At 41.3% G+C, this 24,695-nt stretch overlaps 4 protein-coding genes across 4 annotated transcripts; all 4 read right to left on the reverse strand.

The window, feature by feature from the left end:
* Positions 1 to 2,547: 2,547 nt before the first annotated feature.
* LOC135478033 (centromere protein V-like) lies at positions 2,548 to 7,120 on the reverse strand. Its single transcript, XM_064758293.1, has 6 exons — positions 7,083 to 7,120; positions 5,179 to 5,359; positions 4,832 to 5,012; positions 4,048 to 4,117; positions 3,167 to 3,281; positions 2,548 to 2,754 (listed from the first exon to the last, which is right to left on the reverse strand). Exons 3-6 carry the CDS (start codon positions 4,936 to 4,938, stop codon positions 2,624 to 2,626), a joined length of 423 nt encoding a protein of 140 aa, XP_064614363.1. The 5' UTR covers positions 4,939 to 5,012; positions 5,179 to 5,359; positions 7,083 to 7,120; the 3' UTR covers positions 2,548 to 2,623.
* A 2,200-nt stretch (positions 7,121 to 9,320) lies between these two features.
* On the reverse strand, positions 9,321 to 22,981 carry LOC135477440 (dnaJ homolog subfamily C member 28-like). Its single transcript, XM_064757541.1, is given in 7 exon segments — positions 9,321 to 10,999; positions 12,371 to 12,574; positions 13,421 to 13,587; positions 15,317 to 15,427; positions 22,577 to 22,612; positions 22,615 to 22,653; positions 22,655 to 22,981. Coding segments are annotated over 7 exon segments (1,062 nt in total). The 5' UTR covers positions 22,904 to 22,981; the 3' UTR covers positions 9,321 to 10,743.
* Positions 18,804 to 19,181, reverse strand: LOC135477438 (histone H2A-like). The gene has a single exon (XM_064757539.1). It carries the CDS (start codon positions 19,179 to 19,181, stop codon positions 18,804 to 18,806), a length of 378 nt encoding a protein of 125 aa, XP_064613609.1.
* On the reverse strand, positions 20,414 to 20,788 carry LOC135477439 (histone H2B, gonadal-like). The gene has a single exon (XM_064757540.1). It carries the CDS (start codon positions 20,786 to 20,788, stop codon positions 20,414 to 20,416), a length of 375 nt encoding a protein of 124 aa, XP_064613610.1.
* Positions 22,982 to 24,695: the final 1,714 nt, after the last annotated feature.

The following is a 24,695-nucleotide window of genomic DNA, read 5'->3' on the forward strand; positions in this document are numbered from 1 at the left end:
ACCTGGAAATAGAAGACCGCATTTAGAAATGTATTTTCTATGGATAAGTGCTATTAAACTTCTTCTGATAACCAGTACTCCCACAGCCCTATTTACATCAATATAAAAAACAATTTCTGTCCAGCATATTGTCCATGTAATAAATCATGTTTGCTAACAGCCTCTCTTTATTGTTACAGAAAACATGCGTGGATGTGATCTGTGCCAAGGGCGAGGTCATGAGCACACACGCATGTGTGGATGCGTTCAAGAGTGCTCGAGGAATCGGCTACAAAATCAACTATGAACTCGTCCCTGAAAATAACCCTTACATCTTGACTTCACCTGTAATTCATCTAAGATACGGGCGTTCCTTTGAGATGATAAACTGGGAACTTCTGCGCTATCTAAGGCCAATGCATAGGAGGCGCGCCGACTGGGAGTGATATTGCAGGTGGAATTTCGTGTTGTAGTTGGCCATGACGCTTCCCCGGCTGGAGCACACAGCCGTCTTCTCAACCTCTCCAGACAGCATTGGTCGTATGACGGCATTACTTGGATGGCTGAGGAATATCCACTTAAAACAGTCAACGTAAATACTAACATCTCTTGCAAGTCATTTGACCCTGTTTTTTAACACCAATGGGCTTAGATGTCCCTCTCCCTGACGAATATAAGTGGGATGCAAGTCTTTACATATGTGTTAATGAACTATCGCGATGTAATCAAATTCGGCTCGCACCCGAAGAATACGCCATTGATGACAGCAATGGGGGCTTAGACCTGGTATGGACGAATCAGACATTTGCTTAATCTCAGTATCAAATATTCAGTGGCTCTGTTTACATATGCGTGAATTTTTCAAGCTTCTATGATAAATCCATGGACGACGAATACAACACGGCAAAGAAGAAATCAGAAGAAGGGTTGGACAACTGGCTTACACTCGTCTGTCTCATACTCTCTGTGACGAGGTTAGTCTTTACACTATTGATTTGTCTTCGCACTAGATCCGATCAAACCTTACCCGGAAAAATCACCATAGTTTTGGTGATTTCCTTGTTTACGGCACAGTTGTTGTTTTTGGCGAGTACATACGCAAAAGGCGACCTCTTGTCATGTCGCCTAATGGGCATAGCTCTGCGTTATACCTGGCTTGTGGTTTTCTTTTGGAAAAACTTAGCTGCTTATCACATGCATGCCGTTTTTAGCAAACCCTACAGCATATCAACCAAAACCGATCTCGCACGCTGATAACGTATTGTTTGTATGGATTTGGTATCCCGGTAGCAATAGTAGGATTTTATGTTCTTGCTTGGGTAATAATATCTGAAAGCAAACACATTGGTTATGGTGAGAATTCTTGTTTCCTGTCCCGACCCGTAGACCTCGGCTTAGCCTTTGCTCTCCCAATTTCCACTATCATCGTCTCCAATGCCTATTTCTTCGGTCGTGTTATCTTTTTCATCCGAAAAATGTCAGAAATGGAGAAGAAAAAGAACAAGTCGAACACTTCGCTCTACATAAAAATGTCCGTTGTACTGGGGTTGACTTGGATTGTGGGTTTGTTGGCAAACATCACTAACATGCAATACATGTGGTACGTGTTTATCGTTGTCAGTGGGGGGGACGGGCGTGATAATTTTCCTGTGTCACGTCACTAATGCATATCAGAGCGGGATGTGTCGCCAACTGACAGGTCAATCGGGTGTAGACGATAACTCCCATGTTTGCAAAAGAAAATCAGAAATGTAAACAACTCATACAGACACCGTCCATTCCATCACCGTCAACGCCATACTCAAAACTTTTGTAGCAAAGAGAATACACATTGCCATACTCTTTCTCTGCCCAAGAGGTCTTCACTTGTCAAGTAACAATATTTGAAGGTTGTGTTAAGGGGCTATACCGAAGTCTTCGGCAAAAGAGCCCATATTCGCTTATCAAATCAAAGCTTCTCTATTTACCGACAATAGCTCAAATTATCAGCAAACATCTGACCTGCTCCTGTATTATTTACAGTGTTAAAATGATTCTAAGTTTTTAAAAAAATTTAACGTGACCTAAAAGTTTGCTAAGCGGTTCATTATATTCTCATTATAGTATAGTCTCATTACATTGTAACGGTATATACATAAAATAGTAATTGAACACATTCCTCCTGCAAGGCGTCAAGTAATTAGGTAATGTACGTTATAGGGCTTTCTTGAAGTACATGTAAACCATGAAAGTTGAAAATATCATCTACAGAAATGTTCGTTTACGCACAACACGAAAATAAACTCTGTGTGTTATAAATTATGGTATTGTATGAGTTCTTTCTTTCTCTTATTGTCGCTTACAGCTTATACCCATGCATGCGCATGCTCTATCGCATTCAGAAGGCATGTAGTAAATTACCAAATCCGAGACAGGCGGATAAAACATATAGATAAAGCTTTAATATTTAGAAATATTCCCTAACACAAAGTTGCCCGATACAAATTCAATACCTGAATATGTAACTGGATTGGTTAAAGCAGCTTTATTTATTTAAACAAAGTGTTCGTCTCAACATTCTCTTTTGGGTCAATTTGAAGCCTAACTAAGGATGAAATGAAACAAAGCAGGGGGAGATAACAATGTATAATTATTTCAGGCGTAATTATTCAGGCAGTTTTGAACGCTCGCTAATGGACGGGTGTTTCGCCATGGACGACTCCCATTCTCTGCCATCAAAGCTTTCATACTCTATTTTGTCTACGGTCCCTGGAACTAGACAATGGGGCATGACACCTGCATAAAAGAATAAAACAATACAATCGTAGGTTACTAACTTCAAATATCGTCCAGTCTATATTGCTAGTCCGGGATTTGCTCTGACGCTAGGTTCGAATTTTGTTCGGACATGGATTTTAGAGATTGTGGTGCTAATGTTATTGATGAATGGTAATGTACTGGTGGGAGACTTTTAACTGAAACTAGGCCGTGTGCTATATATATATATATATATATATATATATATATATATATATATATATATATATATATCGTGATATACATATATATATACTATATATATATATATATATATATATATATATATATATATATATATATATATATATATATATATATGTATATCACGATACATATTACATCATGGCGCGACTTTCTGTCTATCAAAAGCGTTATGACTAGTTCTCACCGTAGCCGTCAGGGTTACTCCGGGGTCTATAAAAACTCTGTATTCCACACGTTTTACAAAACATATGTTTGGCCTTATGGGTATTAAATGTGTAGGTTGTCAAGTTTTCAGCACCCTATAAGTAAAAAATATTTAGAAATGAGCCGTATCTACAAGCTTACACAATGTTATTTCACCTGTAATACACTGGAAGAAAATAATTGGTTAATTTTAATAGAAAGTCTGTTACCTGGGTGATACCAGAATGCATTCTGTTATTATAATATAAATATTATGCGTAATATTTAACATAATATCGTGTTAGACTTACAAAATATTTTTGTCGATTTATTAGAATACTAGAGCTATATCTAACAGAATTAGCTGCCGAAATACATTCAAGAATAACTTACACAACAGACATTCTGTCAAATTTTACAGGTAAGTTTTTTGGGAGCACCGCATACCAATCTTAACAAAGAAAGGATGATGAACAACCCACGGAATACCTAATGGTATATCACAGTACCAATAATAATAATTATTAATAATTAATAAAATGTCTGTCGATATACATATACAATATTTTACTGTATTTTTATGACAGAGAAAAGTGGTGTAGAAAATATTTTACAGACAAACAGAGTGGATCAAGAAAAAATATCGTACAAATACAGCTTCCTGTTAACAATATTGATTTATCACGCGCCAAGTTATGTACACTCTTTCAAGGTATAGCTTTACATCATGGTGTTGCATATATTTGATTGGTTTACAGAAATTTGCTGCCACAAAAGAACATGAAACGATGTTCTACGTTTACAACCAAGCTAAAATGTACACAGGTTCAGGAAGACGTAATCCGGTTGCCATAAATGATAGCGTCATGGCCCGCATCTTACCTCAATAAGTCGAAATCTGGATTCCGGTACGATGAAGTGGTGATTTTGCTTCATTGTACATATTGTGCAACTGAAATGAAATATTTCTCAAAGCGATGTCTTATAAAAGTACATCTTGGTTTTTAAACTGATTATAATTCACTACTTTTTTATGTTTGAACACAGCCAGAAAATCCGGATGCATACTCCTTAGAGCGCATAGTTACTGATACGCAGATACCACTGTCATCCTCAGACCGGGTGATTTAATAATTCTTCAGAAAGCCTCAGTCAAACCTGGAATAAGGTATGTTTTGAGTGACTCGCTGCGTGACGAATGTAGATATTTCAGAGTAGGACATAAAGGCGAGATGTCATGGAACTATCACTCGTATACGCAACGGAATGAGATAAAAATTGTGCAGAAGTCGTCGGAGAATGCAATTTACCTGACTTAAGGATTGGCACGTATTTCATTCCGTCGGCTTGCTCGTTGGAAGGCAATTTTACAATATACAGGACGTCCTTCCGGATGTGAGCCCGGCTTTATACCCAATATTAAAAGTTCGTATCCGATTTCTTGGATAAATTAAACTCCAACAGCCCGAATGGCAGAGCACTCTTACAGAATACGTAAACATTTGAATGCTATAAAACACGTGCTCAAAACTTTTCAATACTCGTGATATTAATAGCTCTGTTTCGTGTATTATACCTATATCATACTCGGTATGCACATAAAAATATATAATACATTTATGTCATTGACCATCGCCTGTGTTTTTGTGGCATGTGCGAAGCTTACTTGCACTTGATGACCTTCAGGATTGCTGGAGCCCAAACCTCAAACTGCACGCCACCACAGTGACAGCCACCCGAATGGCGTACCACGTCGGAATCACTGACAGACATGAGGTTTCCTTGTTGTCAGTGATGATTGTGCACCTCGGTTACCTCCCTTGGAGTTGTTACTGATCGACTTGTTCCTGAAAAAAAAATAAGGGTGGAGTGTACACATCCAGAATGTATGCAACTACGAAACAGTGGAAGGGACAAGCAAAGGAGAAATCCTCATAAACGAAAAAAAACAAATTTTTTACTTGGGGCAATTGGCGAGAAAAATTTCATAGAAAAAAGGACATTTTTACTTACCACTGTTTCTGTTCAGGGAGCAAAAAGTCCTTTGTACAGCAATACAGAGCTTCCACTCTAGAACTGCTTGATGGCAGGCAAACTAAGCCAGGTTCGCGATATTATCCCTGGCCCCGTGATAATCAACCAATGAAAACAGTGTGTTTGACAACGCTCTAATCTGTGGGCTGCACACTGATCACTGAGGAGAGGTATAAATAGGCCTATATTAGCAGTAGCAAAGACAATAATAAAAACTTATCTTTTCTAAGCTGGCAAACTAAGCCAGGTCCGCGATATTATCCCTGGCTCCGTGATAATCAACCAATGAAAACCCAGTGTGTTTGACAACGCTTTAATTTGTGGGCTGCACATTGATCATTGAGGAGAGGTATAAATATATTTCCAGTAACAAATTAAGACAGTAATAAAAATTATCTTTTCTGAGCTGGCAAACTAAGCCAGGTCCGCGATATTATCCCTGGCCCCGTGATAATCAGCCAATGAAAACCCAGTGTGTTTGACAACGCTCTAATTTGTGGGCTGCACATTGATCATTGAGGAGAGGTATAAATATATTTCCAGTAACAAATTAAGACAGTAATAAAAAATTATCTTTTCTAAGCTGGCAAACTAAGCCAGGTCCGCGATATTATCCCTGGCTCCGTGATAATCAACCAATGAAAACCCAGTGTGTTTGACAACGCTCTAATTTGTGGGCTGCACATTGATCATTGAGGAGAGGTATAAATATATTTCCAGTAACAAATTAAGACAGTAATAAAAAATTATCTTTTCTAAGCTGGCAAACTAAGCCAGGTCCGCGATATTATCCCTGGCCCCGTGATAATCAACCAATGAAAACAGTGTGTGTTTGATAACGCTCTGATTTGTGGGCTGCACATTGATCATTGAGGAGAGGTATAAATATATTAGCAGTAACAAAGACAATTAAAAACTTATCTTTTCTGAGCTGGCAAACTAAGCCAGGTCCGCGATATTATCCCTGGCTCCGTGATAATCAACCAATGAAAACCCAGTGTGTTTGACAACGCTCTAATTTGTGGGCTGCACATTGATCACTGAGGAGAGGTATAAATATAGTAGCAGTAACAAACACAGTAATAAAAACTTATCTTTTCTGAGCTCTCGGATAGAAAAGTTTGTTCTCCCTAATCATGACAAATCAAAGAGAAAAAAGTCTTTCTTTGCATTTATTACACCTTTCTCAGTAAGAGCAAAACGTCATGACAAATTGTCTTTTCGTGTGGACAGACAAAAATTTACTTTGACATGCAGTGGTTGCAACACACACGTGTCACTTTGTTCCGTGACTAAGACGGCTCGTATACCTTGCGCATCGACCTAATTTACTCATGGATTAAAATGTAGGTTACAGTTTAACACAAGATGAACAATGTGTTCTCAGCTGTTGTCAGTAGAAGCACGGCGTTATAATTCACACAGATTACTGTTTTTCCGGTGTGTTATATCTTGTGTATTAGACACTGGGATAGGCTAGAATCTCTAAAACGTATTCTTTGTCGTTAATAAAAGGGCTAGTACCGCGAAGACTATCCGAGACACCACTAACGTTACATTACAATCTCAGCCGAATCGATCTAGTTAGGACGGGTCCAGTTGATACAAGTATTCAAGCACATATTGTACACACGACATATACCCCTGTCAATCCCTGCCCTGAGTGACGACCCAGAGACCCGTGTAAGCTTGCATAGAGGTATGCAGCTTGGTGAAATGCATGAGACTGCATTGTACGTACGTGGAGGGGTGCAGCTCATGTCATCCAATTTTCCACTTCCCAACTTCAAACTTATAGGACAGATACTTGAGTGCGGTATATCTAGCAACATGCAAATCCCGTTCTAATGCATGATTTCGCATTGTAATAATTTCGCGCTTACCTAGTCTTCCCCTCCAACAGTCGTGCCGCCGTTGTTTGTGGGGTTGACACGCACGAACACGGGGAGAACAATGATAATTTAGGGCGTGCCCCTTGCGGGGTCAGGCGTCACAATAGAGAGTTACGGGGCGTGTCTCCCCGATGGTAGGTAAATGTCGATCGAACAGTGACAAATTGACTGCTCTCCTTCATTACTTCCGACCTGATAATGCCTTCAAAGTCTGGAATGCTATGCTGTCGTTACCAGGTGCGGGACCCCTGGACTGCTCAGTTGGTGGTTACTAAGTGGGGACCCCTAGATTTCTTTCCAAGTGTTGATGGGTGGGATCCCCTGGTCTGTCATGCTGATGTTACTGGGTTGGGAAATTGCTGTTTTACTGGTGTTAGTGGGATTGGTCCCCTGGACTGCTGTGCTAATGTTACTGGGATTGGTCCCCTGTACTGCTTAGCCAGTGTTACTGGGATTGGTCCCCTGTACTGCTTAGCCAGTATTACTGGGTTTGGCCCCCTGGACTGCTTAGCCAGTGTTACTGGGTGTGGCCCGCTGGACTGCTTAGCCAGTGTTACTGGGTATGGCCTGCTGGACTGCTTTACCAGTGTTGCTGAGATTGGTTCCCTCTACTGCTTAGTCAGTGTTACTGGGTTTGGCCCCTGGACTGCTTAGTCAGTGTTACCGAGATTGGTCCCATGGACTGCTTAGCCAGTGTTACGGGATTTGGCCCCTGGACTGCTTAGCCAGTGTTACTGGGTGTGGCCCGCTGGACTGCTTAGCCAGTGTTACTGGGTATGGCCTGCTGGACTGCTTTACCAGTGTTGCTGAGATTGGTTCCCTCTACTGCTTAGTCAGTGTTACTGGGTTTGGCCCCCTGGACTGCTTAGTCAGTGTTACTGGGTTTGGCCCCCTGGACTGCTTAGTCAGTGTTACTGGGTGTGGCCCCCTGGACTGCTTAGTCAGTGTTTCTGGGTGTGGCCCCCTGGACTGCTTAGTCAGTGTTACTGGGTATGGCCTGCTGGACTGCTTTACCAGTGTTGCTGAGATTGGTTCCCTCTACTGCTTAGTCAGTGTTACTGAGTTTGGCCCCCTGGACGGCTTAGTCAGTGTTCCTGGGTTTGGCCCCCTGGACTGCTTAGCCAATGTTACTGGGTTTGTTCCCTTGGACTACTTTACCAGTGTTACTGGGTTTGGCCCCTTGGCTGCTTAGTCAGTGTTACTGGGTTTGTTCCCCTGGACTGCTTCACCAATGTTACTGGGTGTGGCCCCCATGGACTGCTTAGCCAGTCTTACTGGGTTTGGTTCCTTAATTGTACTGGGTGGTAAGGATTTACATACTGTACACCTGTGGATGTGTATTATTTGATTACCGTTTTATGTCTGAGCAGAGAAAACCGTCGATTGTGTCGAGTCTTTCTAGTTAGATGTCTGTTATTTTAGGAGATTTTAGCTTAATGTCGTCTCACGCGTGTCAGCATGAAATAGCACGGAAAGCAATGTTAAACAAAATCTTAGGAATATCTTCATAAAGTACTGTATGTAGTGAACTGATTTTGGATTACAGGTGAGCTCTTTGGTAGCCGTGCTACCAAATTTAAATTTCGGTATTAAAATCCCTTGTTCATCTAACAAAACAAACACATGCACATGTAACTTTTACTATGGCAATTAACACTTGTCCTAACATGTACGTTGTTTAATCTGACCAATGATTCAGCAAAGTTCAGCTAGCTCAGTTGCTGCTTTAGGTAGGCTTGCATGAAATTCAGCTACATATAACTTAAACTTAACTATAACTTAACTTTTGGTTATTTTTATTTCTCCACCCATATTGATCCCATATAAGATACAACCAACTTTATACCAAGAGCGATATTACATTGTCACCAACAAACCTAAAGCCATCATATATTTATTGGATTGGTGTTTCACACTGTACTCAAGAATATTTCACTTATACGACAGCAGACAGCATTATGGTTGGAGGAAAACTGGCAAAGCCTGCAGGAAACCCATGACCATCCGCAGGTTGTTAACATACCTTCCTATATACAAGAGAAAACTAGCAGGAGCGGGACTTGAACTCACAGCGACCACATTGATGAGAGGCTCCTGGGCCATTGCGCCGCGTCGACATGCTCACTACTTTGTCCACCTACTACCATATATCATTTGTGTACACTACCCTCTTTTGCACACGAATGTATGTATGTATGCTTGTTGTTCTCTGTCGTAGTTACACCTTTCTCAGTGAGTGACCTACCCTGCTGATGTTCACGGACAACACCTTATAAAAAGTGAAGAATAAAGTTAGTGCAACAATCTTTAATAATATCGCAGTCATAACAAAGGGAGACAATCCACCCTACTGAATAACAAGCATAAATACACTGGAATTCATAGCTAAGGGGACGTAATCAAGAGATAGGAAGCGTTTCCTTCTCACTGATCACCTGTTTTCATGTGTCTATGAGAAGACATTCCCAAATCTCACAATAAATATCCTTTGATCTTCAGGTGTACTACCGCACCCCAAACCTTCACACTCTTTATTACAGCAGTCTGGGCAAGAAGGACTTTAGGTGTGCAAATTACATTCCTAGTCTTCTGCAAGGAATGTTATAATCACACACCTGATCAAAAACAAAAATGAAGGCTTAATTCCACACTTTTTGTTTAGCAACATATCAACACTACGACTGAAGACACTTCTTAAGCACTTGTTTGCAGAACAGTAGTACCATATACCCAATGGTTATCATCAGGAATACTCATCATTTAGTAAGTAAACTGTAGGGTCACAAACAAAGTACTGCAGTATGATGAGGTGAAAAAAAAACCTTTGTTGTGATGATGTACTTGTACAGATGTTCCAACAATATTTGTAGCACATTCAAATACCATTCAATATCCTATCATTTCTATAAACATTTTTTCAACCATCAACAAATCAATCAAGTTTTAACCTTTAACAATGCTACACAGCTAGCAGTTCCCAATGCCTGCAGGTGACAAAATATATCAATGTAGTTCAATAACTTAAAAAGTATAGTCACAACTAAGACATAGACCACTAGAACTGAACTTTGTTGTCAAACCTTTCTTCGATCCAGCACAATTACTAGTAAGTCATTCCCTGAATAGCCTAAAATGATGGTCTGCCAAAGCAGAGATATGCAGGACTCAATACGCAGTTTTCGAGTTACGCCATTACGACAACAGAATGACGTCTCCGTGCAAAAAGACTTTGCCACTTTACGGAGCAATAGGGCTACTTGCCTATCTTTTCACATGGCAGTGATCGTGTTTAGATCAAAGTATTGACAGAACATCATTTTTTGTGCAATATTGGGGAACGCTAATTCACCCCTGAACACAATTCAGAAGATCAGTGTAACCCTTTCAATTACTTCTCTATATTCTACATACCAGTCCATGTTAAAATTACCAGATTGGCCCTACCGTGCCGTAAAGTGAAGACGTTGTATCATAAAGGGACGTCACTCTGTCGTCGTGACGTCATATCTTGAAACATGCGTATTGTCATCTAATATCTAATATTATGTTGAGAACATTGCCTTTATATTCTTCCAAACATCTACCGAGTTTATCTTCTCATGCTTGACTGAAGGATAGCTGTAAATGGTTGATCTTGGCCTATCCTCTTCTTTTACCTTGGGAGAAACTTTTCCCAGTTTTCAAAAATGGTTTGTACTTCCTTTTCCTTGTTATATTCAACCATTTGCTTCTGCAGGTAAGGCACAACCATGTTGTACTTGTGTATTTTTGCATTGATATCATCGATGGTCCGTCGGAAGTTCTTGGAATGGTGCACCCAGCGATTGTGGTTCTGGCCAGACAAGGGAGGCGATCCTAAGTAATTCCTTTCTTTTGCCAAAGTTTCTCGACAATGTCGTATCTCTTGCCTGTTAAAAAATACAGTGGACTAGAAAGGTGAAGCCATCATGTACTTGTACAAAGTACAAAGCCTTTTATTCAAGGCGTTACAACCTTGTGGTGACGTCCCTTTGTGGCCGTTACTTCGCCGTCTTTACAGCAGAATGGGGCAAAATGAATGTTAACACGGGGGGATATGTACAACAATTACTATGATCCATAACCCATGAATTTTATTCATGAATTATTTACTTCAGAGGATTTGCAAGTATTTATTTATTTGATTGGTGCTTTATGCCGTACTCACTTAATATTTCACTTATATGACAGCAGCCAGCATTTTGGTGAAATGAAACAGGGTAGAGCCCAGAGGAACCCACGACCATCTGCAGGCTGTTGACAGACCTTCCCATGTACGGCTGGAGAGGAAGCCAGCAGGAGCGGGACAGTAACCTCATCGGTGAGAGGCTACTGGGTCATTGCACTATGCTGGCGCGACACCTCAGCCCCTAATTTGCAAGTAAGTCAGGTAATTAAAGTCATGCTGTGTAGATAATTTTCATTAGTGCATATACCTGCCCATGTTAAAATGTAGTGTTTGACCTCACCATGCTCTAAAGTGACTGTGTAACTTCACAAAGGGATGCCACTACGACATCATAGCGTCATCACACCAAGTCCCCTGAATCGGAGGTGCACCTCTATGACAAACAGTTGAAAGTAACTAGTCTAGCATGCAAGCAACAAAATGGTAACCAGTGAAGTGGTTACTATCAATTTTTATACGTCGTTACCAAATAACTTGGTTCTTATTTTCAAAAGGAGACAAATCTTCAAGATCATGTGTACAGATTACGTGTGCTTGGTTATCTGTGCAATAATTCACTCGAACATTGTTTAATTTTCATAAAAGTTCAATTCCTGGAACCTCCTGAACATTTGAAAACTAGCCTGACCCATTCATATCTTCAGCAAATTTCATAAACAATGTGATTTTGATTGGCTGAATGCTGTTGCAATGTGCATGTGAAATAATCCAGATGAGGGATCAACCACAAAATATATGTATCAATATGGCATGTATATGTGTACATGTATCTTCCATTTTTCAGGGGTCTCCGTGCCTCAGTTGGTTAGCGCGCTAGCGCAGTGTGATGACGCAGCAGTCTCTCACCAATGCAGTCGCTGTGAGTTCAAGACCAGCTCATGTTGGCTTCCTCTTTGACCGTACGTGGGAAGGTCTTCAGGCAACCTACGGATGGTCGTGGGTTCCCCCCCCAAGCTCTGCCCGGTTTCCACTCACCATAATGCTGGCCGCCGTTGTATAAGTAAAATATTCTTGAGTACTATATGTGCTTTCACCAGGGGTGTATTTTGGCAGTGACAGCGGAGCCTCTCACCGGATTTCTCTCTCCAGGGTGATCCACTCAGGAGCGAAGCCATCATTGATGAGGATCTTGTTGAGGTTGTGAGTGGTATAATCCACAATGGGATTCCTGTCTGCATGATCCACCAGTGGCTTTCCAGTCCCTGGCAGGTCCTGAAAATCACCTTTCTCTATCGACTCTTTGATCAAATCTTCAACCAGGCGGTCCATGAAATTCCTGCAACAGTCAAATACCTATCACATCAATATCTCCACAGTGTGATCCGTGAAATTCCTGAAACAGCCAAATAATTATCACATCAATATCTCCGCAATGTGATCTGTGAAATTCCTGAAACAGCCAAATACCTATCCCATCAATATCTTCACAATGTGATCCGTGAAATTCCTGAAACAACCAAATACCTATCACATCAATATCTCCATTATGCTATCCATGAAACTGCTGAAACAGCAAAACATCTGCCTCATGTATACCAGGTTGTCCATGAAATTTCCATAACAGCCAAAACTTTGTCACATCAATATCTCCACTTTGCAGTCCCTACAAATCTGGTAACAGCCAAAAATCTGCCACATTACTCCTTTCACCAGCTGGTGCATTAAATTCAATTGAGTGACAGATACCTGCAGTTAAGGGATGCAAATCATTGAGAAGGGGAGTAACCTAAAATGTTACCTGTAAAACCACTGACCTTTGGGATGTTTGTAATGAACTTTCACACAGGTGGCACAATATACTGACTCTTGTATTGTCACCAAAATCAACAAATTCCCAGGCCATATTTGAACCTGCACCTTTAATCCTAGCGATTAAAGACTGGCTCAAGTAAAAAATCTACTGTATTACTATTTCACGCAAAGTTAAGCATTCTTCAAGTGTCACATTTCACCCGGTTTTTATTGATTCATCCATCTGACAGGCTCAAATGCTTGTCCATTTTAAAGCCTTTATGTGCTTCCGAAAGTGACTTTTTACACAGTTAGCTTCAAGAGAAATATAGTACATTAAGACAATTTGCGATCTGAGATGAGCTTAGAATGAGGTAATGTGAGGACTGACTGTGTTTTGTGGGTTTTCATAGCCTGTTTATCCTTCACCACCAAGGCGTCCTCGTACTGCACAGCAATCTTCTGAACACGCAAGTCGCTGATGCTCTCTGTCGCCTTGCCAACACGGTGCTGTTGATACTGCTTCATTCTTTGTGTGGGTGTGCCAAACCCTATACCCTGGTGAAGATAAAACATCAGATCATGACCCTCAGGTTACTAAATTAACATATTTATTTGATTGCTGTTTTGAGAAGTGCTATTAAAAGAGTATTTCACTTAGGTATGATTCCCGAATTAATGGGTACATGAAAGTTAGAGACACATTTTCTTTATGGACATTTGTGTCCTAACATATAATAATACAAAAACCACCCCTCAGCTTTTACCTTTGGGCATAAAAACAACTTTAAATTACAGCTTTCTTATGGCCCCAGTGGTCAGACTGGAAATCAAGTAGCTTGCAGCTGTGACATCACTGACTAAACTTGCTTCATCAGCTTTGTAGTACAGCTTACTTTTTATTTGCATTTACCCCTAAACTTGCTTCATCAGCTTTGTAGTACAGCTTACTCTTTATTAGCATTAACCCCTAAACCTGATTCATCAGCTTTGTAGTACAGCTTACTCTTTATTAGCATTAACCCCTAAACCTGATTCATCAGCTTTGTAGTACAGCTTACTCTTTATCAGCATTAACCCCTAAACTTGCTTCATCAGCTTTGTAGTACAGCTTACTCTTTATTTGCATAAACCCCTAAACTTGCTTCATCAGCTTTGTAGTACATAATTCTGTTGGATTCTTGCAAAGCAAATCTATCAGAGTCCAATTAAAAAAAAGCCTGTTACTCAAAGTCACATCAGGAATACATGTATATTCATGCCTATAAATGTACATGAGGTAAACTATACGAAAATGACACGTACCTGCAACATTGCAAACAGATTTAAACTGTGGATACAAGGAATTACATGGCAACTGTGCAGGCTATGTGAGGAATGCATGGCACATTGCCGCTTACATCCAAACTCAACAAAACGTCCCTTTGGTGGTCACTTTTACATGTGTTTGATTTCGTACACTCAAGAATTTTCACTTACACAATGGCAGTCGGATTCATTGTTGGATGAAACCAGAGTGCCCAGGGTAAACCAAAGAACTGGGCAAGATACTGACAAACTCTCCTGCGTGTGGCCCTTACAGACATGAGGTGTACACCTCAGTATGAGGTACAGATGAGGTGTATATGAGGTGTGTGCCTCATGTATTTATTTATTTATTTATTTATTTCATTGGTGTTTTATGCCGTACTTAAGAATATTTCACTTATATGACGGCAGCCAGCATAACGGTGGGAGGAAAACATGCAGAGCCCGCTGGTGAGAGGCCCCTGGGTCATTATGCTGCGCTGGCACAGTAACTGAGTGAGCCACAGAGGCTCCTATGCCTCAAGTAAACCCTGGCCATATGCCTAAAGGTTGCACAGGAGCCTTGAAAAAAAGTCAAGACTTAGAAGATGTACCTCAGGTTCACCTTATAAATGTTGAGAGTATTTGAGTGGTTTTTGAATATGAGATAATATACCTTACAAACTCCGAAAAAAATTGACACTTAAACGGTGTACCTAGAAACTTTTGATTGAGTTTTTGATTATTATTTAGTAATACACCTTCAGTACACCTCACATACACCCCAAGTATACCTCAGACACACCTCAGTTCAAATATGCTACACCCTAATGGTACACCTCAGGTGTACCTCACGTATACCTCCAGTACACCTTATACTGGTAACGAATGCACAGACATGCACACCATACTGGTGAAAGACAGGTGGTCTGCAATAAATGTTAGACTTTGAAACATGTACATGTAAACTGTTTGAGGGCCAATGACCTTCTGAACTGACCTCAAAGTTGAGGTACTGCCTGTGCTGCGGAGCGGTGTTGCAAATGTCAAACACGACCTGAGGTTCCTCTACTTCCCCGTCCGTTCCCTCTCCCATTTCAGCAAGCCTCTCCTGACAACAAAAGAGAAAAAAGAAATGATGCATACATATAATTCCAAACCTTTTGGTTTTGCAGATCCATATACCCATGTACACATTTATTATTACCTAATTGAACAAGCAGTTTATATCGAGGTCAAAGAACACTAGTGCTACTGGTTAGTGAAATTTTACAATACACATGTACAGTTTGTTTCTCTCCCTGATATAACAGTACATATTGCATATGCTGAGGTGCAAATAGATGTATTGTAGTGGACAGGACAAAAGGTCTCCTCTGAATTACCTCCCTTGCTATACTGTAGCAGACACGACATATCGCAAACTTAGTTGTCAAGGCTTGAAAGTAAATAGGAGTGCGATCTAGCCTATTGAATTATGCCTTATGTATATAACTTTGTCACGACAAATGCTACCATTTTGTATGAAACGGAGTGTAGAGAAACACCACACAACCCACTGTGATCCTTTTCAGCTCAAGCTGAATACATCTATGTATGCTTTAGTTTGTGTAAGCTGTATATAAGGTGTACATTTACAAGCATTTCAATGGTGGTGGTGGGGGGGGGGGGTGATATTTCCTCCTAATGGCTTGCACATATTGAAGGTTTATTCTTTCAAACCACTTTAGAAAATTAACATGTCTTGAATATAGGTCTCCAACTGGCCTATGCCACTTTAACATTGGAACTCACCATTAGTGATTTTCAGAGGTCCCACCTAACCACGTTGTCTAAAAAAACACCATTTACACAGTAGAGTAAGCTTAAGGGAGGCAATTTGGTTCCGCCCTACTGCAGAATAAGCTGGGCAGAGAAAATGGAATTGCCTTTCAAAGAGCAGTAAACTGGAACTGCCACTCAATATAAAATGGAAGCTTCAAATGGTAGCTGTCATAATCCAGCTCACAGAAAATTCTGATGATACACACGGTCACATTTGTTTCTTTCTTTCAGTACATTTATTTTCAGGAGGTAGAGGGTATTAAACATTTGTTGGTATTTTTATGGGCATCTACTCCAGACACAAATCTACAAAAATCAGTTCTCACAACATAAAGTTTGTTTTTCCAGCTTGTAAAATTGCTGATTGTCAAAGAGTTCTATGCACTTTCTTCACATGTTACTGGTAATTGACAATGAGTTCATTGCATCCTCCCAACATGTTGTTAAACTGGTAAATGTCAACGGGTTCACTGCACCTTTCCAACAGGCTGTTATACTGGTAAATATCAATGAGTTCATTTCACCTTCCCAACATGTCGTTAAACTGATAAATGTCAACGCATTCACTGCACCTTTCCAACAGGCTGTTAAACTGATAATTGTCAATGAGTTGACTGCACCTTCCCAACATGTTGTTATACTGGTAATTGTCAATGAGTTCACTGCACCTTCCCAACATGTTGTTAAACTGGTAAATGTCAACACATTCGCTGCACTTTTCCAACAGGCTGTTATACTGGTAATTGTCAATGAGTTCACTGCACCTTACAAACATGTTGTTAAACTGGTAAATGTCAACGCATTCACTGCCCCTTTCCTACATGCTGTCATACTGGTAATTGTCAATGAGTTCACTGCACCTTACGAACATGTTGGTAAACTGGTAAATGTCAATGAGTTCACTGCACCTTCCCAACATGTTGTTATACTGGTAATTGTCAATGAGTTCACTGCACCTTACGAACATGTTGTTAAACTGGTAATTGTCAATGAGTTCACTGCACCTTCCCAACATGTTGTTATACTGGTAATTGTCAATGAGTTCACTGCACCTTACGAACATGTTGTTAAATTGGTAAAGGTCAATGCATTCACTGCACCTTTCCAACATGCTGTTAAACTGGTAACTGTCAATGAGTTCACTGCACCTTCCCAACACGGTGTTATACTGGTAATTGTCAATGAGTTCACTGCACCTTCCCAACATGTTGTTAAACTGGTAAATGTCAATGAGTTCACTGCCGCTTTCCAACAGGCTGTTAAACTGGTAATTGTCAATGAGTTCACTGCACTTTCTCAACATGTTGTTATACTGGTAAATGTCAACGCATTCACTGCACCTTCCCAACATGTTGTTATACTGGTAACTGTCAATGAGCTCACTGCACCTTACGAACATGTTGGTAAACTCGTAAATGTCAATGAGTTCACTGCACCTTCCCAACATGTTGTTATACTGGTAATTGTCAATGACTTCACTGCACCTTACAAACATGTTGTTAAACTGGTAATTGTCAATGAGTTCACTGCACCTTCCCAACATGTTGTTATACTGGTAACTGTCAATGAGTTCACTGCACCTTCCCAACATGTTGTTATACTGGTAACTGTCAATGAGTTCACTGCACCTTCCCAACATGTTGTTAATCTGGTAAAGGTCAATGAGTTCACTGCACCTTCCCAACATGTTGTTATACTGGTAATTGTCAATGACTTCACTGCACCTTACAAACATGTTGTTAAACTGGTAATTGTCAATGAGTTCACTGCACCTTCCCAACATGTTGTTATACTGGTAACTGTCAATGAGTTCACTGCACCTTCCCAACATGTTGTTAATCTGGTAAAGGTCAATGAGTTCACTGCACCTTCCCAACATGTTGTTAAACTGGTAAATGTCAACGCGTTCACTGCCGCTTTGCAACAGGCTGTTAAACTGGTAACTGTCAATGAGTTCACTGCACCTTTCCAACATGCTGTTAAACTGGTAACTGTCAATGAGTTCACTGCACCTTCCCAACACGGTGTTATAATGGTAATTGTCAATGAGTTCACTGCACCTTCCCAACATGTTGTTAAACTGGTAAATGTCAACGCGTTCACTGCCGCTTTGCAACAGGCTGTTAAACTGGTAATTGTCAATGAGTTCACTGCACTTTCTCAACATGTTCTTATACTGGTAATTGTCAATGAGTTTACTGCACCTTCTCAACATGTTGGACGCAGGGTTACCGAGACATCCGAGTCTAGGCCTGTATGCTATATGTACTTTAATTCCATTGCATTACTTTAAGCGTGCAGAGTTTACCACTGCATTGTGCGGTATGTAAAGAAGAGATATAGGCCTACGTACATAAATAGATATGACGTGCATTACTTGAAAGACAAAGGTAACGATGAATAATGTTTATGTACATGTAGAGAACCTGCATGCAGGCACGCAGGCATCATCAACCTTGCGTGCATGTGTTATTGATGGGCCTGTGCTCAAACACAATAATACACAGTATGTGCGTGCCAGTTGGTAGGACACAGTATACACGTGTACATGTACACGTTAGAGGAACTGGTCGGCAAGTGCTTAGATGGAAAGTGCTCTCTCGGGAAAAAATGGTTGGCCCTGAAAAGGGCCGTTGGATTGTCAAGTTTTGAGGTGGTGACGCTTATTTGCCGGCCTTCTGGGTCTTCTTGGGCAGGAGGACAGCCTGGATGTTGGGCAAGACACCTCCCTGAGCGATGGTGACGCCGGACAGGAGTCTGTTCAATTCCTCGTCGTTGCGAACAGCCAGCTGGAGATGTCGGGGAATGATTCTTGACTTCTTGTTGTCACGGGCGGCGTTTCCTGCCAACTCGAGAACTTCAGCAGCCAGGTATTCGAGCACGGCAGCCAAGTAGACTGGAGCTTCGGCTCCAACTCGCTCGGCGTAGTTGCCTTTCCTTAACAGACGGTGGATGCGTCCAACCGGGAACTGGAGTCCAGTGCGGGATGAGCGAGTCTTGCTCTTTCCCTTGACTTTTCCGTCTTTACCACGTCCAGACATGATGCTTGTTGTGTAGATTTAGTGCGTACGGAGACAGATCTCTGCAATGACGAACCTTAGCGTGTAGTCAGCGCTTTTATACTGCGGGGAAGGATTCTGCTATTTTTAGACCTGTTTTGGTGGGCGACCAATCGCTGAGCTGTGCATGGTGACGGCCATTGCTCTCTGAAAGGTCCGCGCTTTTTGGCGCAAAACTGGCTGAACAAAGCCTGGTCGGTGCAGAAAAAAAAAAAAAAAAAACTACCGTTTTATCCAACTGCATGCCGTGCCTGTCGAGAGACTGCTGCATGTGTGTGTGTGTGTGTGTGTGTGTGTGTGTGTGTGTGTGTGTGTGTGTGCGTATACATATGTTGCATGCAGTAAACTTATTACAACGTACATCGCGCATTTTTGCGCATTATATACAATAAACTTTTTACACAGCACATCGTTGTCTGTTTGTGCATATACACGGAACAAATTGTCGCAGTGTGTTAACGGCTGTTACATATATGGCACAGGTATGCGAAGATTGGCTTGTTTTGCTTTCAGCTAAATAGAGAGGTGTCGGGCTGCAAGGATATAGAATTAATTCAGCTGCATGGGCTGCACCGCGTATGCATGTATGACAAATAAATTAGGTAATACTCATTACACTTGTGCAAGTGTGTCATTATAACTCAAGTCTGTTTGTAGGAGAAGGTTGGAAAGGTGGGGACCTGGTGAAGGCATCAACGCCGTAAGGGCGAACTATATAGTGGCTGCCGTTCGCTTATACTTGTGTTATGTGTGGGAGTAGACGCTAGGAAACTGTACTATATGTCTTTAGTATTTGCCCACATGTGTGAGTGAACATCTCACATAAACACATCTCACATAAACACGTCTTTATTAACACATGTTAAAAGTGCGCAGTCGGGGCTTATGGTTTGACTCGGTGTAATAATGGGGGTGCGCATGTGCAGGTGTTGCATGGGGGCTTGGGAACTGGTTACATATTTACATATACATTTGCTCATAAACTAAACGCGGTCGGTTCACCAAGCTGCGGTTTGCATTTGAGTGTCAAACGGACAAACACGACCGGGCGGAAGTGGGAAAACCCAATTACATACCCAGTACGGTAAGCATAGAGAGAATATATAGAAGCCATATAAACCAGTGCTCAGATATAGAAAGTACTCTTCCGGGAGGAATTGGTTGGCCCTGAAAAGGGCCGTTGGAAGTAGAAGTTTTCGGGACGACAAGGGAGTTTACTTGCTGCTGGTGTACTTGGTCACAGCCTTGGTACCCTCGCTAACGGCGTGCTTGGCCAGCTCACCGGGCAGGAGAAGACGGACGGCGGTCTGGATTTCCCGACTGGTGATGGTGGAGCGCTTGTTGTAGTGAGCCAGGCGAGAGGCCTCGGCGGCAATTCGCTCGAAGATGTCGTTGACAAAGCTGTTCATGGTGGACATGGCCTTGGACGAGATGCCGGTGTCAGGGTGAACCTGTTTCATGACTTTGTAAATGTAGATGCCGTAGCTTTCCTTCCTCCTCCTTCGCTTCTTCTTGTCCCCGGACTTGGGGGCAGACTTCTTGATAGCCTTCTTTGCTCCCTTGGAGCCGGTTGGTGTCTTAGGTGCCATGACTGGTGGACGTACAGGTGCTGCTCGGTCAGAGATAGCGCTGTTGAATGACGGGCCGCTCAGGCGGGCGGCCTTTTATATGGCCAGCCCGGCTTGTAAAGTTGGAGGGAAAAGCAGAGCGCGGACCTGGCAGAGAGCAGCACAAGACGTCCTGCTCTAGCGGACTCTCTCCCTCCTTCTCCATGTGTGTAAGCTCCAGCAGAGAGAGTGAGCGAGCGGACTGAGTGTGGTGCAAAATTACTCCACAAGTATGTATTTGGCTGTTGCAGGGAGGAGAAAAGTGAAAATGGCCCCTTTCCCCCTTTACCACTCCCCCCCCACCCACCCCCCGCACATACGATGTATGATGTCCACTGCATAAAGGCTAATGTACACATGCACGCCACTGCAGGCACAACTAAAACGGCTCGTGAGTAAATTCTGTGTATATATGTGGTTTTACATGCGCAGACTGTACATTGGCCTGCACTTATACATGTAGGTGTACATAATTTGTGTGTGCATGTGTCCACCTGCATACCTGTAATTATGTGAAACATTCTTGAGTACGGCGTAAAACACCGATCAAATAAATAAATAAATAAAATTATGGTCTTCGCTTACAGTTCCACACGGCTGCGGTGGACATAAATGGGACAGGCGCTAGAAAGCTGCCTGTGAAAATGCATGTGGTGATGCAATGCACCATCCGCAGAGGGATTTATTTCACTGGCAGTACATTTATGTCAGTGCACGATCCGAATTTTGTTGGGTACAGTGCGTGTGCGCTGGGGCTGGCCAGATCCACCCATGGGCGATTTTACTTAAGTGTATTTACACACGTACGGCATTGTGTGGATGTTCATGAATGAAGGGGAATGATGAGAATAAAAAAAAAAAAGTAAATAAATAAAAGTAAATAAGTAAATAAGTAAATAAATAATCACTGTTACTGTGTGCTGGGGCTGGCCAGATCCACCCATGGGCTATTTTACTTAAGTGTATTTACACACGTACGGCATGTGTGGATGTTCATGAATGAAGGGGAATGATGAGAATAAAAAAAAAAAAGTAAATAAATAAAAGTAAATAAGTAAATAAGTAAATAAATAATCACTGTTACTGTGTGCTGGGGCTGGCCAGATCCACCCATGGGCTATTTTACTTAAGTGTATTTACACACGTACGGCATGTGTGGATGTTCATGAAATGAAGGGGAATGATGAGAATAAAAAAAAATAAAAGTAAATAAATAAAAGTAACTAGGTAAATAAATAAATAATCACTGTAAATGGGAATAGCTGTTGCGTGGGGTCTGTTGCAGGAGGAATCACGTACATGTACAGGCACGGTGCACGCTAAACAAGCTTATCTACTCACGTTTGGAAACTAAAACTGACACTGCATGCTTGCGTAGAGGGTAACAGTGAATGCATTTGAAATTTGAAGACAAGTGCTTAGATTGAAAAACCTCTTCCGGGAAGATTTGGTTGGCCCTGAAAAGGGCCGATGGGTTAGTGGTGGTGGTTGTTGTTGCTGCTGCTGGTCCGTTAGGAGCTGTCTAACCGCCGAATCCGTACATTTCAATGGCTTCACTGTGATTTTCCATTGTTAATTGCTGACTGTCAATGAACTCAGCCAGCTTTTTCAACACGCTCTTAAATTAAAGTTGATTGTCCAGTTCAGTTTATATCCAACGAAATTAAAGTGGTAGTTGTTACAAATTTCAGTGAACTTTCCCACCATACCTTTTTATAAACCGTTGTTGAAAATCAAAATCCATGTTACAAATAACCAAGCATATCATACCTTTATTGTCCCGTAAGCTCGTGAAGTTTTGAAAATCTGACTGGATCTGCTGTCTCCGCTCCACTATCTGGGTGATAAACTCTTGGCCATGCGAATGTAAGCATCTCTCAGCTGAGCAGAGTTACATCCCTCCCGCAGATTTAGCATCGCATAACAATCTGCCAGAGGGTCCTGTATTTTAACACTGATCCCATGGCTGGTAGTAGTGTGCATATCTGAGGTGTGAGGCACTGGTTGACCTTGTTTAGTCAGCAGCAGTAACCCAGGCCGAACACACGAGGCTCTGTGGCTGAGTAAACAGGCAGGCTTTGTGCAGTAACTCAGCATTTTGGAAGAAAATGGCAGCCACACTCTATTCACATATCAAGGACTATTTAACCATCTCTCCTGCAACAGAAAAGAAAATAATAGTACAAAAGACTATGGCAAAGAGGGTAAAATAAACCAGAGAGGCAACGCCCAGGTGATAGTTAGCAAGTTGTCACACATAACCTGTCAAATGTAACATCCTGTCAAATTTACCTCAGTCAGCGTTTTGCTCTCACTGTTCATGTAAATGCTTAAATGGCAGAAATTTAGATTTGCAAAATAATAAAATATAAAAGAATCGAGTAAGACACACACAAAAGAATGAATGATTATGGCTGAACGCCAAATTAGCAATATTTCAGTCATATCGTGGCAAAATAACGCACAAGAGACCTTCTTAATCTGCCCCAGGCAATGTTGAACACAAACATGCAGTCTCTTTACAGAGGGTCTTGTCTCCAATAAACAGTTCAGCTGGTAAGAACTGTCAGGTAAGTTGTCAAAATAAGGACACGGTTGAGTGATATGCTTTCTGAAAAGAGGTTGTTTGTAGTGAGTGAGAGCTTTGGGTTTAACTTTGTACTAAAAGTTGTTTGTAAGTGTCATACATAACTCCATGTAACCAAAGTCCACCTATATGTATTTACCCTTTCAAATGTGTACTTCGTAGCACCCAATTCCATTGTTTACCATTTATTTTATTTCAAATAACAGCTGTTATTCGCATTAACAACAGATATGACGATCAAAGGCTCATGTAAGTTAACATTTGAAGTTCCTGTGCAGATGCCTTAAAAAGACAAGATAAGGTTCAGCGGCTCTCTTACCTATTTTCCCTTTATTTTCACACATACTTATTACTGTAAAAGATGTACATATAAAAGTGTGTAATTTCAAATAGCATGTATTTCTCTTTGGATAAACTAAACAGGACTTGTTAAGAAGGAAATAACATGATTTGTGTAAACAATTTCAAAAACAAGACTGATTCACCCCACTAAAGTCTGTTTTTAAACCTACATTTCATCCAATTAAGATGTTAGATTAGATGGTAGAGCGGTTCCTGACATTCAGTTTGGGACTGGCCGAAAATGTCATGCATTCATTCTGACATTAAACCCTGCTCAGTAAGGTTGTGTAATGCTTTCACAAGATTTATCCTCAGACTTAAGTTAATGGGTAGGTTTTGGTAACATTAAGTATTTAAAAAATGTTATTCTGCCAGCCGGTTTCATCAAACCTTGATTAGTGACATCTTAAAAGATTGGCTACATCATTTAACTTGCGCTGTTGTCACTCTGTGGTCATAGTGACATAAGTCAAAAACTGCATATACTGTTTAAATGTCTTGTAAAGGGAGATAGCTCAAGAGTCCATGTGACTCATTGTGAAATGAAAAGCAGATAGCTGCCCTAGAGATTTTCAATGAAACCTTTACATCAGCCCAACTTACATGTACTTCTTTTGAGATTGCCCTGATGTGCCCTAATTTGGTTACGCAAAATTTTGGCAAGGATGGCCTTAAACTGATGTCAGAGCACACATTAGACACATGATACAATTACACATGTACCTGCCCGTGTCTCGACCCTGTAACAGTGTTATCTTTATGCTCAACGATGGTCGACTGGCCCAGATAGCACAGTTGATAGAACATCCGCTTCAGGAAGGGTAGATCCAGGATCAATCCTTGATCGAGTCACACCTAAGACTTTAAAAGAGGAAGTTGTAACTTCTTCGCTTGGCGTTCAGCATGAAGATGATAGTGCAAGGACTGGTTGACCTGTATCAGTACAATGGCTCGGGCGGG

The sequence above is a fragment of the Liolophura sinensis genome, chromosome 11 (genome assembly GCF_032854445.1).
Source record: "Liolophura sinensis isolate JHLJ2023 chromosome 11, CUHK_Ljap_v2, whole genome shotgun sequence".
Classification (NCBI taxonomy): Eukaryota; Metazoa; Mollusca; class Polyplacophora; order Chitonida; family Chitonidae; genus Liolophura; species Liolophura sinensis.

What these genes read in the sequence shown, in the direction of transcription:
- LOC135477439 (XM_064757540.1), bottom strand. Translation starts at nt 20,788, where the DNA reads ATGGCACCTAAGACACCAACCGGCTCCAAGGGAGCAAAGAAGGCTATC.
- LOC135477438 (XM_064757539.1), bottom strand. Translation starts at nt 19,181, where the DNA reads ATGTCTGGACGTGGTAAAGACGGAAAAGTCAAGGGAAAGAGCAAGACT.
- LOC135478033 (XM_064758293.1), bottom strand. Translation starts at nt 4,938, where the DNA reads ATGTCTGTCAGTGATTCCGACGTGGTACGCCATTCGGGTGGCTGTCAC. An exon ending in CCAGATTTCGACTTATTGAG is followed by an intron (nt 3,282 to 4,047) that starts GTAAGATGCGGG and finishes TTTTACTTATAG; the next exon opens with GGTGCTGAAAACTTGACAAC. An exon ending in GAGTAACCCTGACGGCTACG is followed by an intron (nt 2,755 to 3,166) that starts GTGAGAACTAGT and finishes TCTTTTATGCAG; the next exon opens with GTGTCATGCCCCATTGTCTA.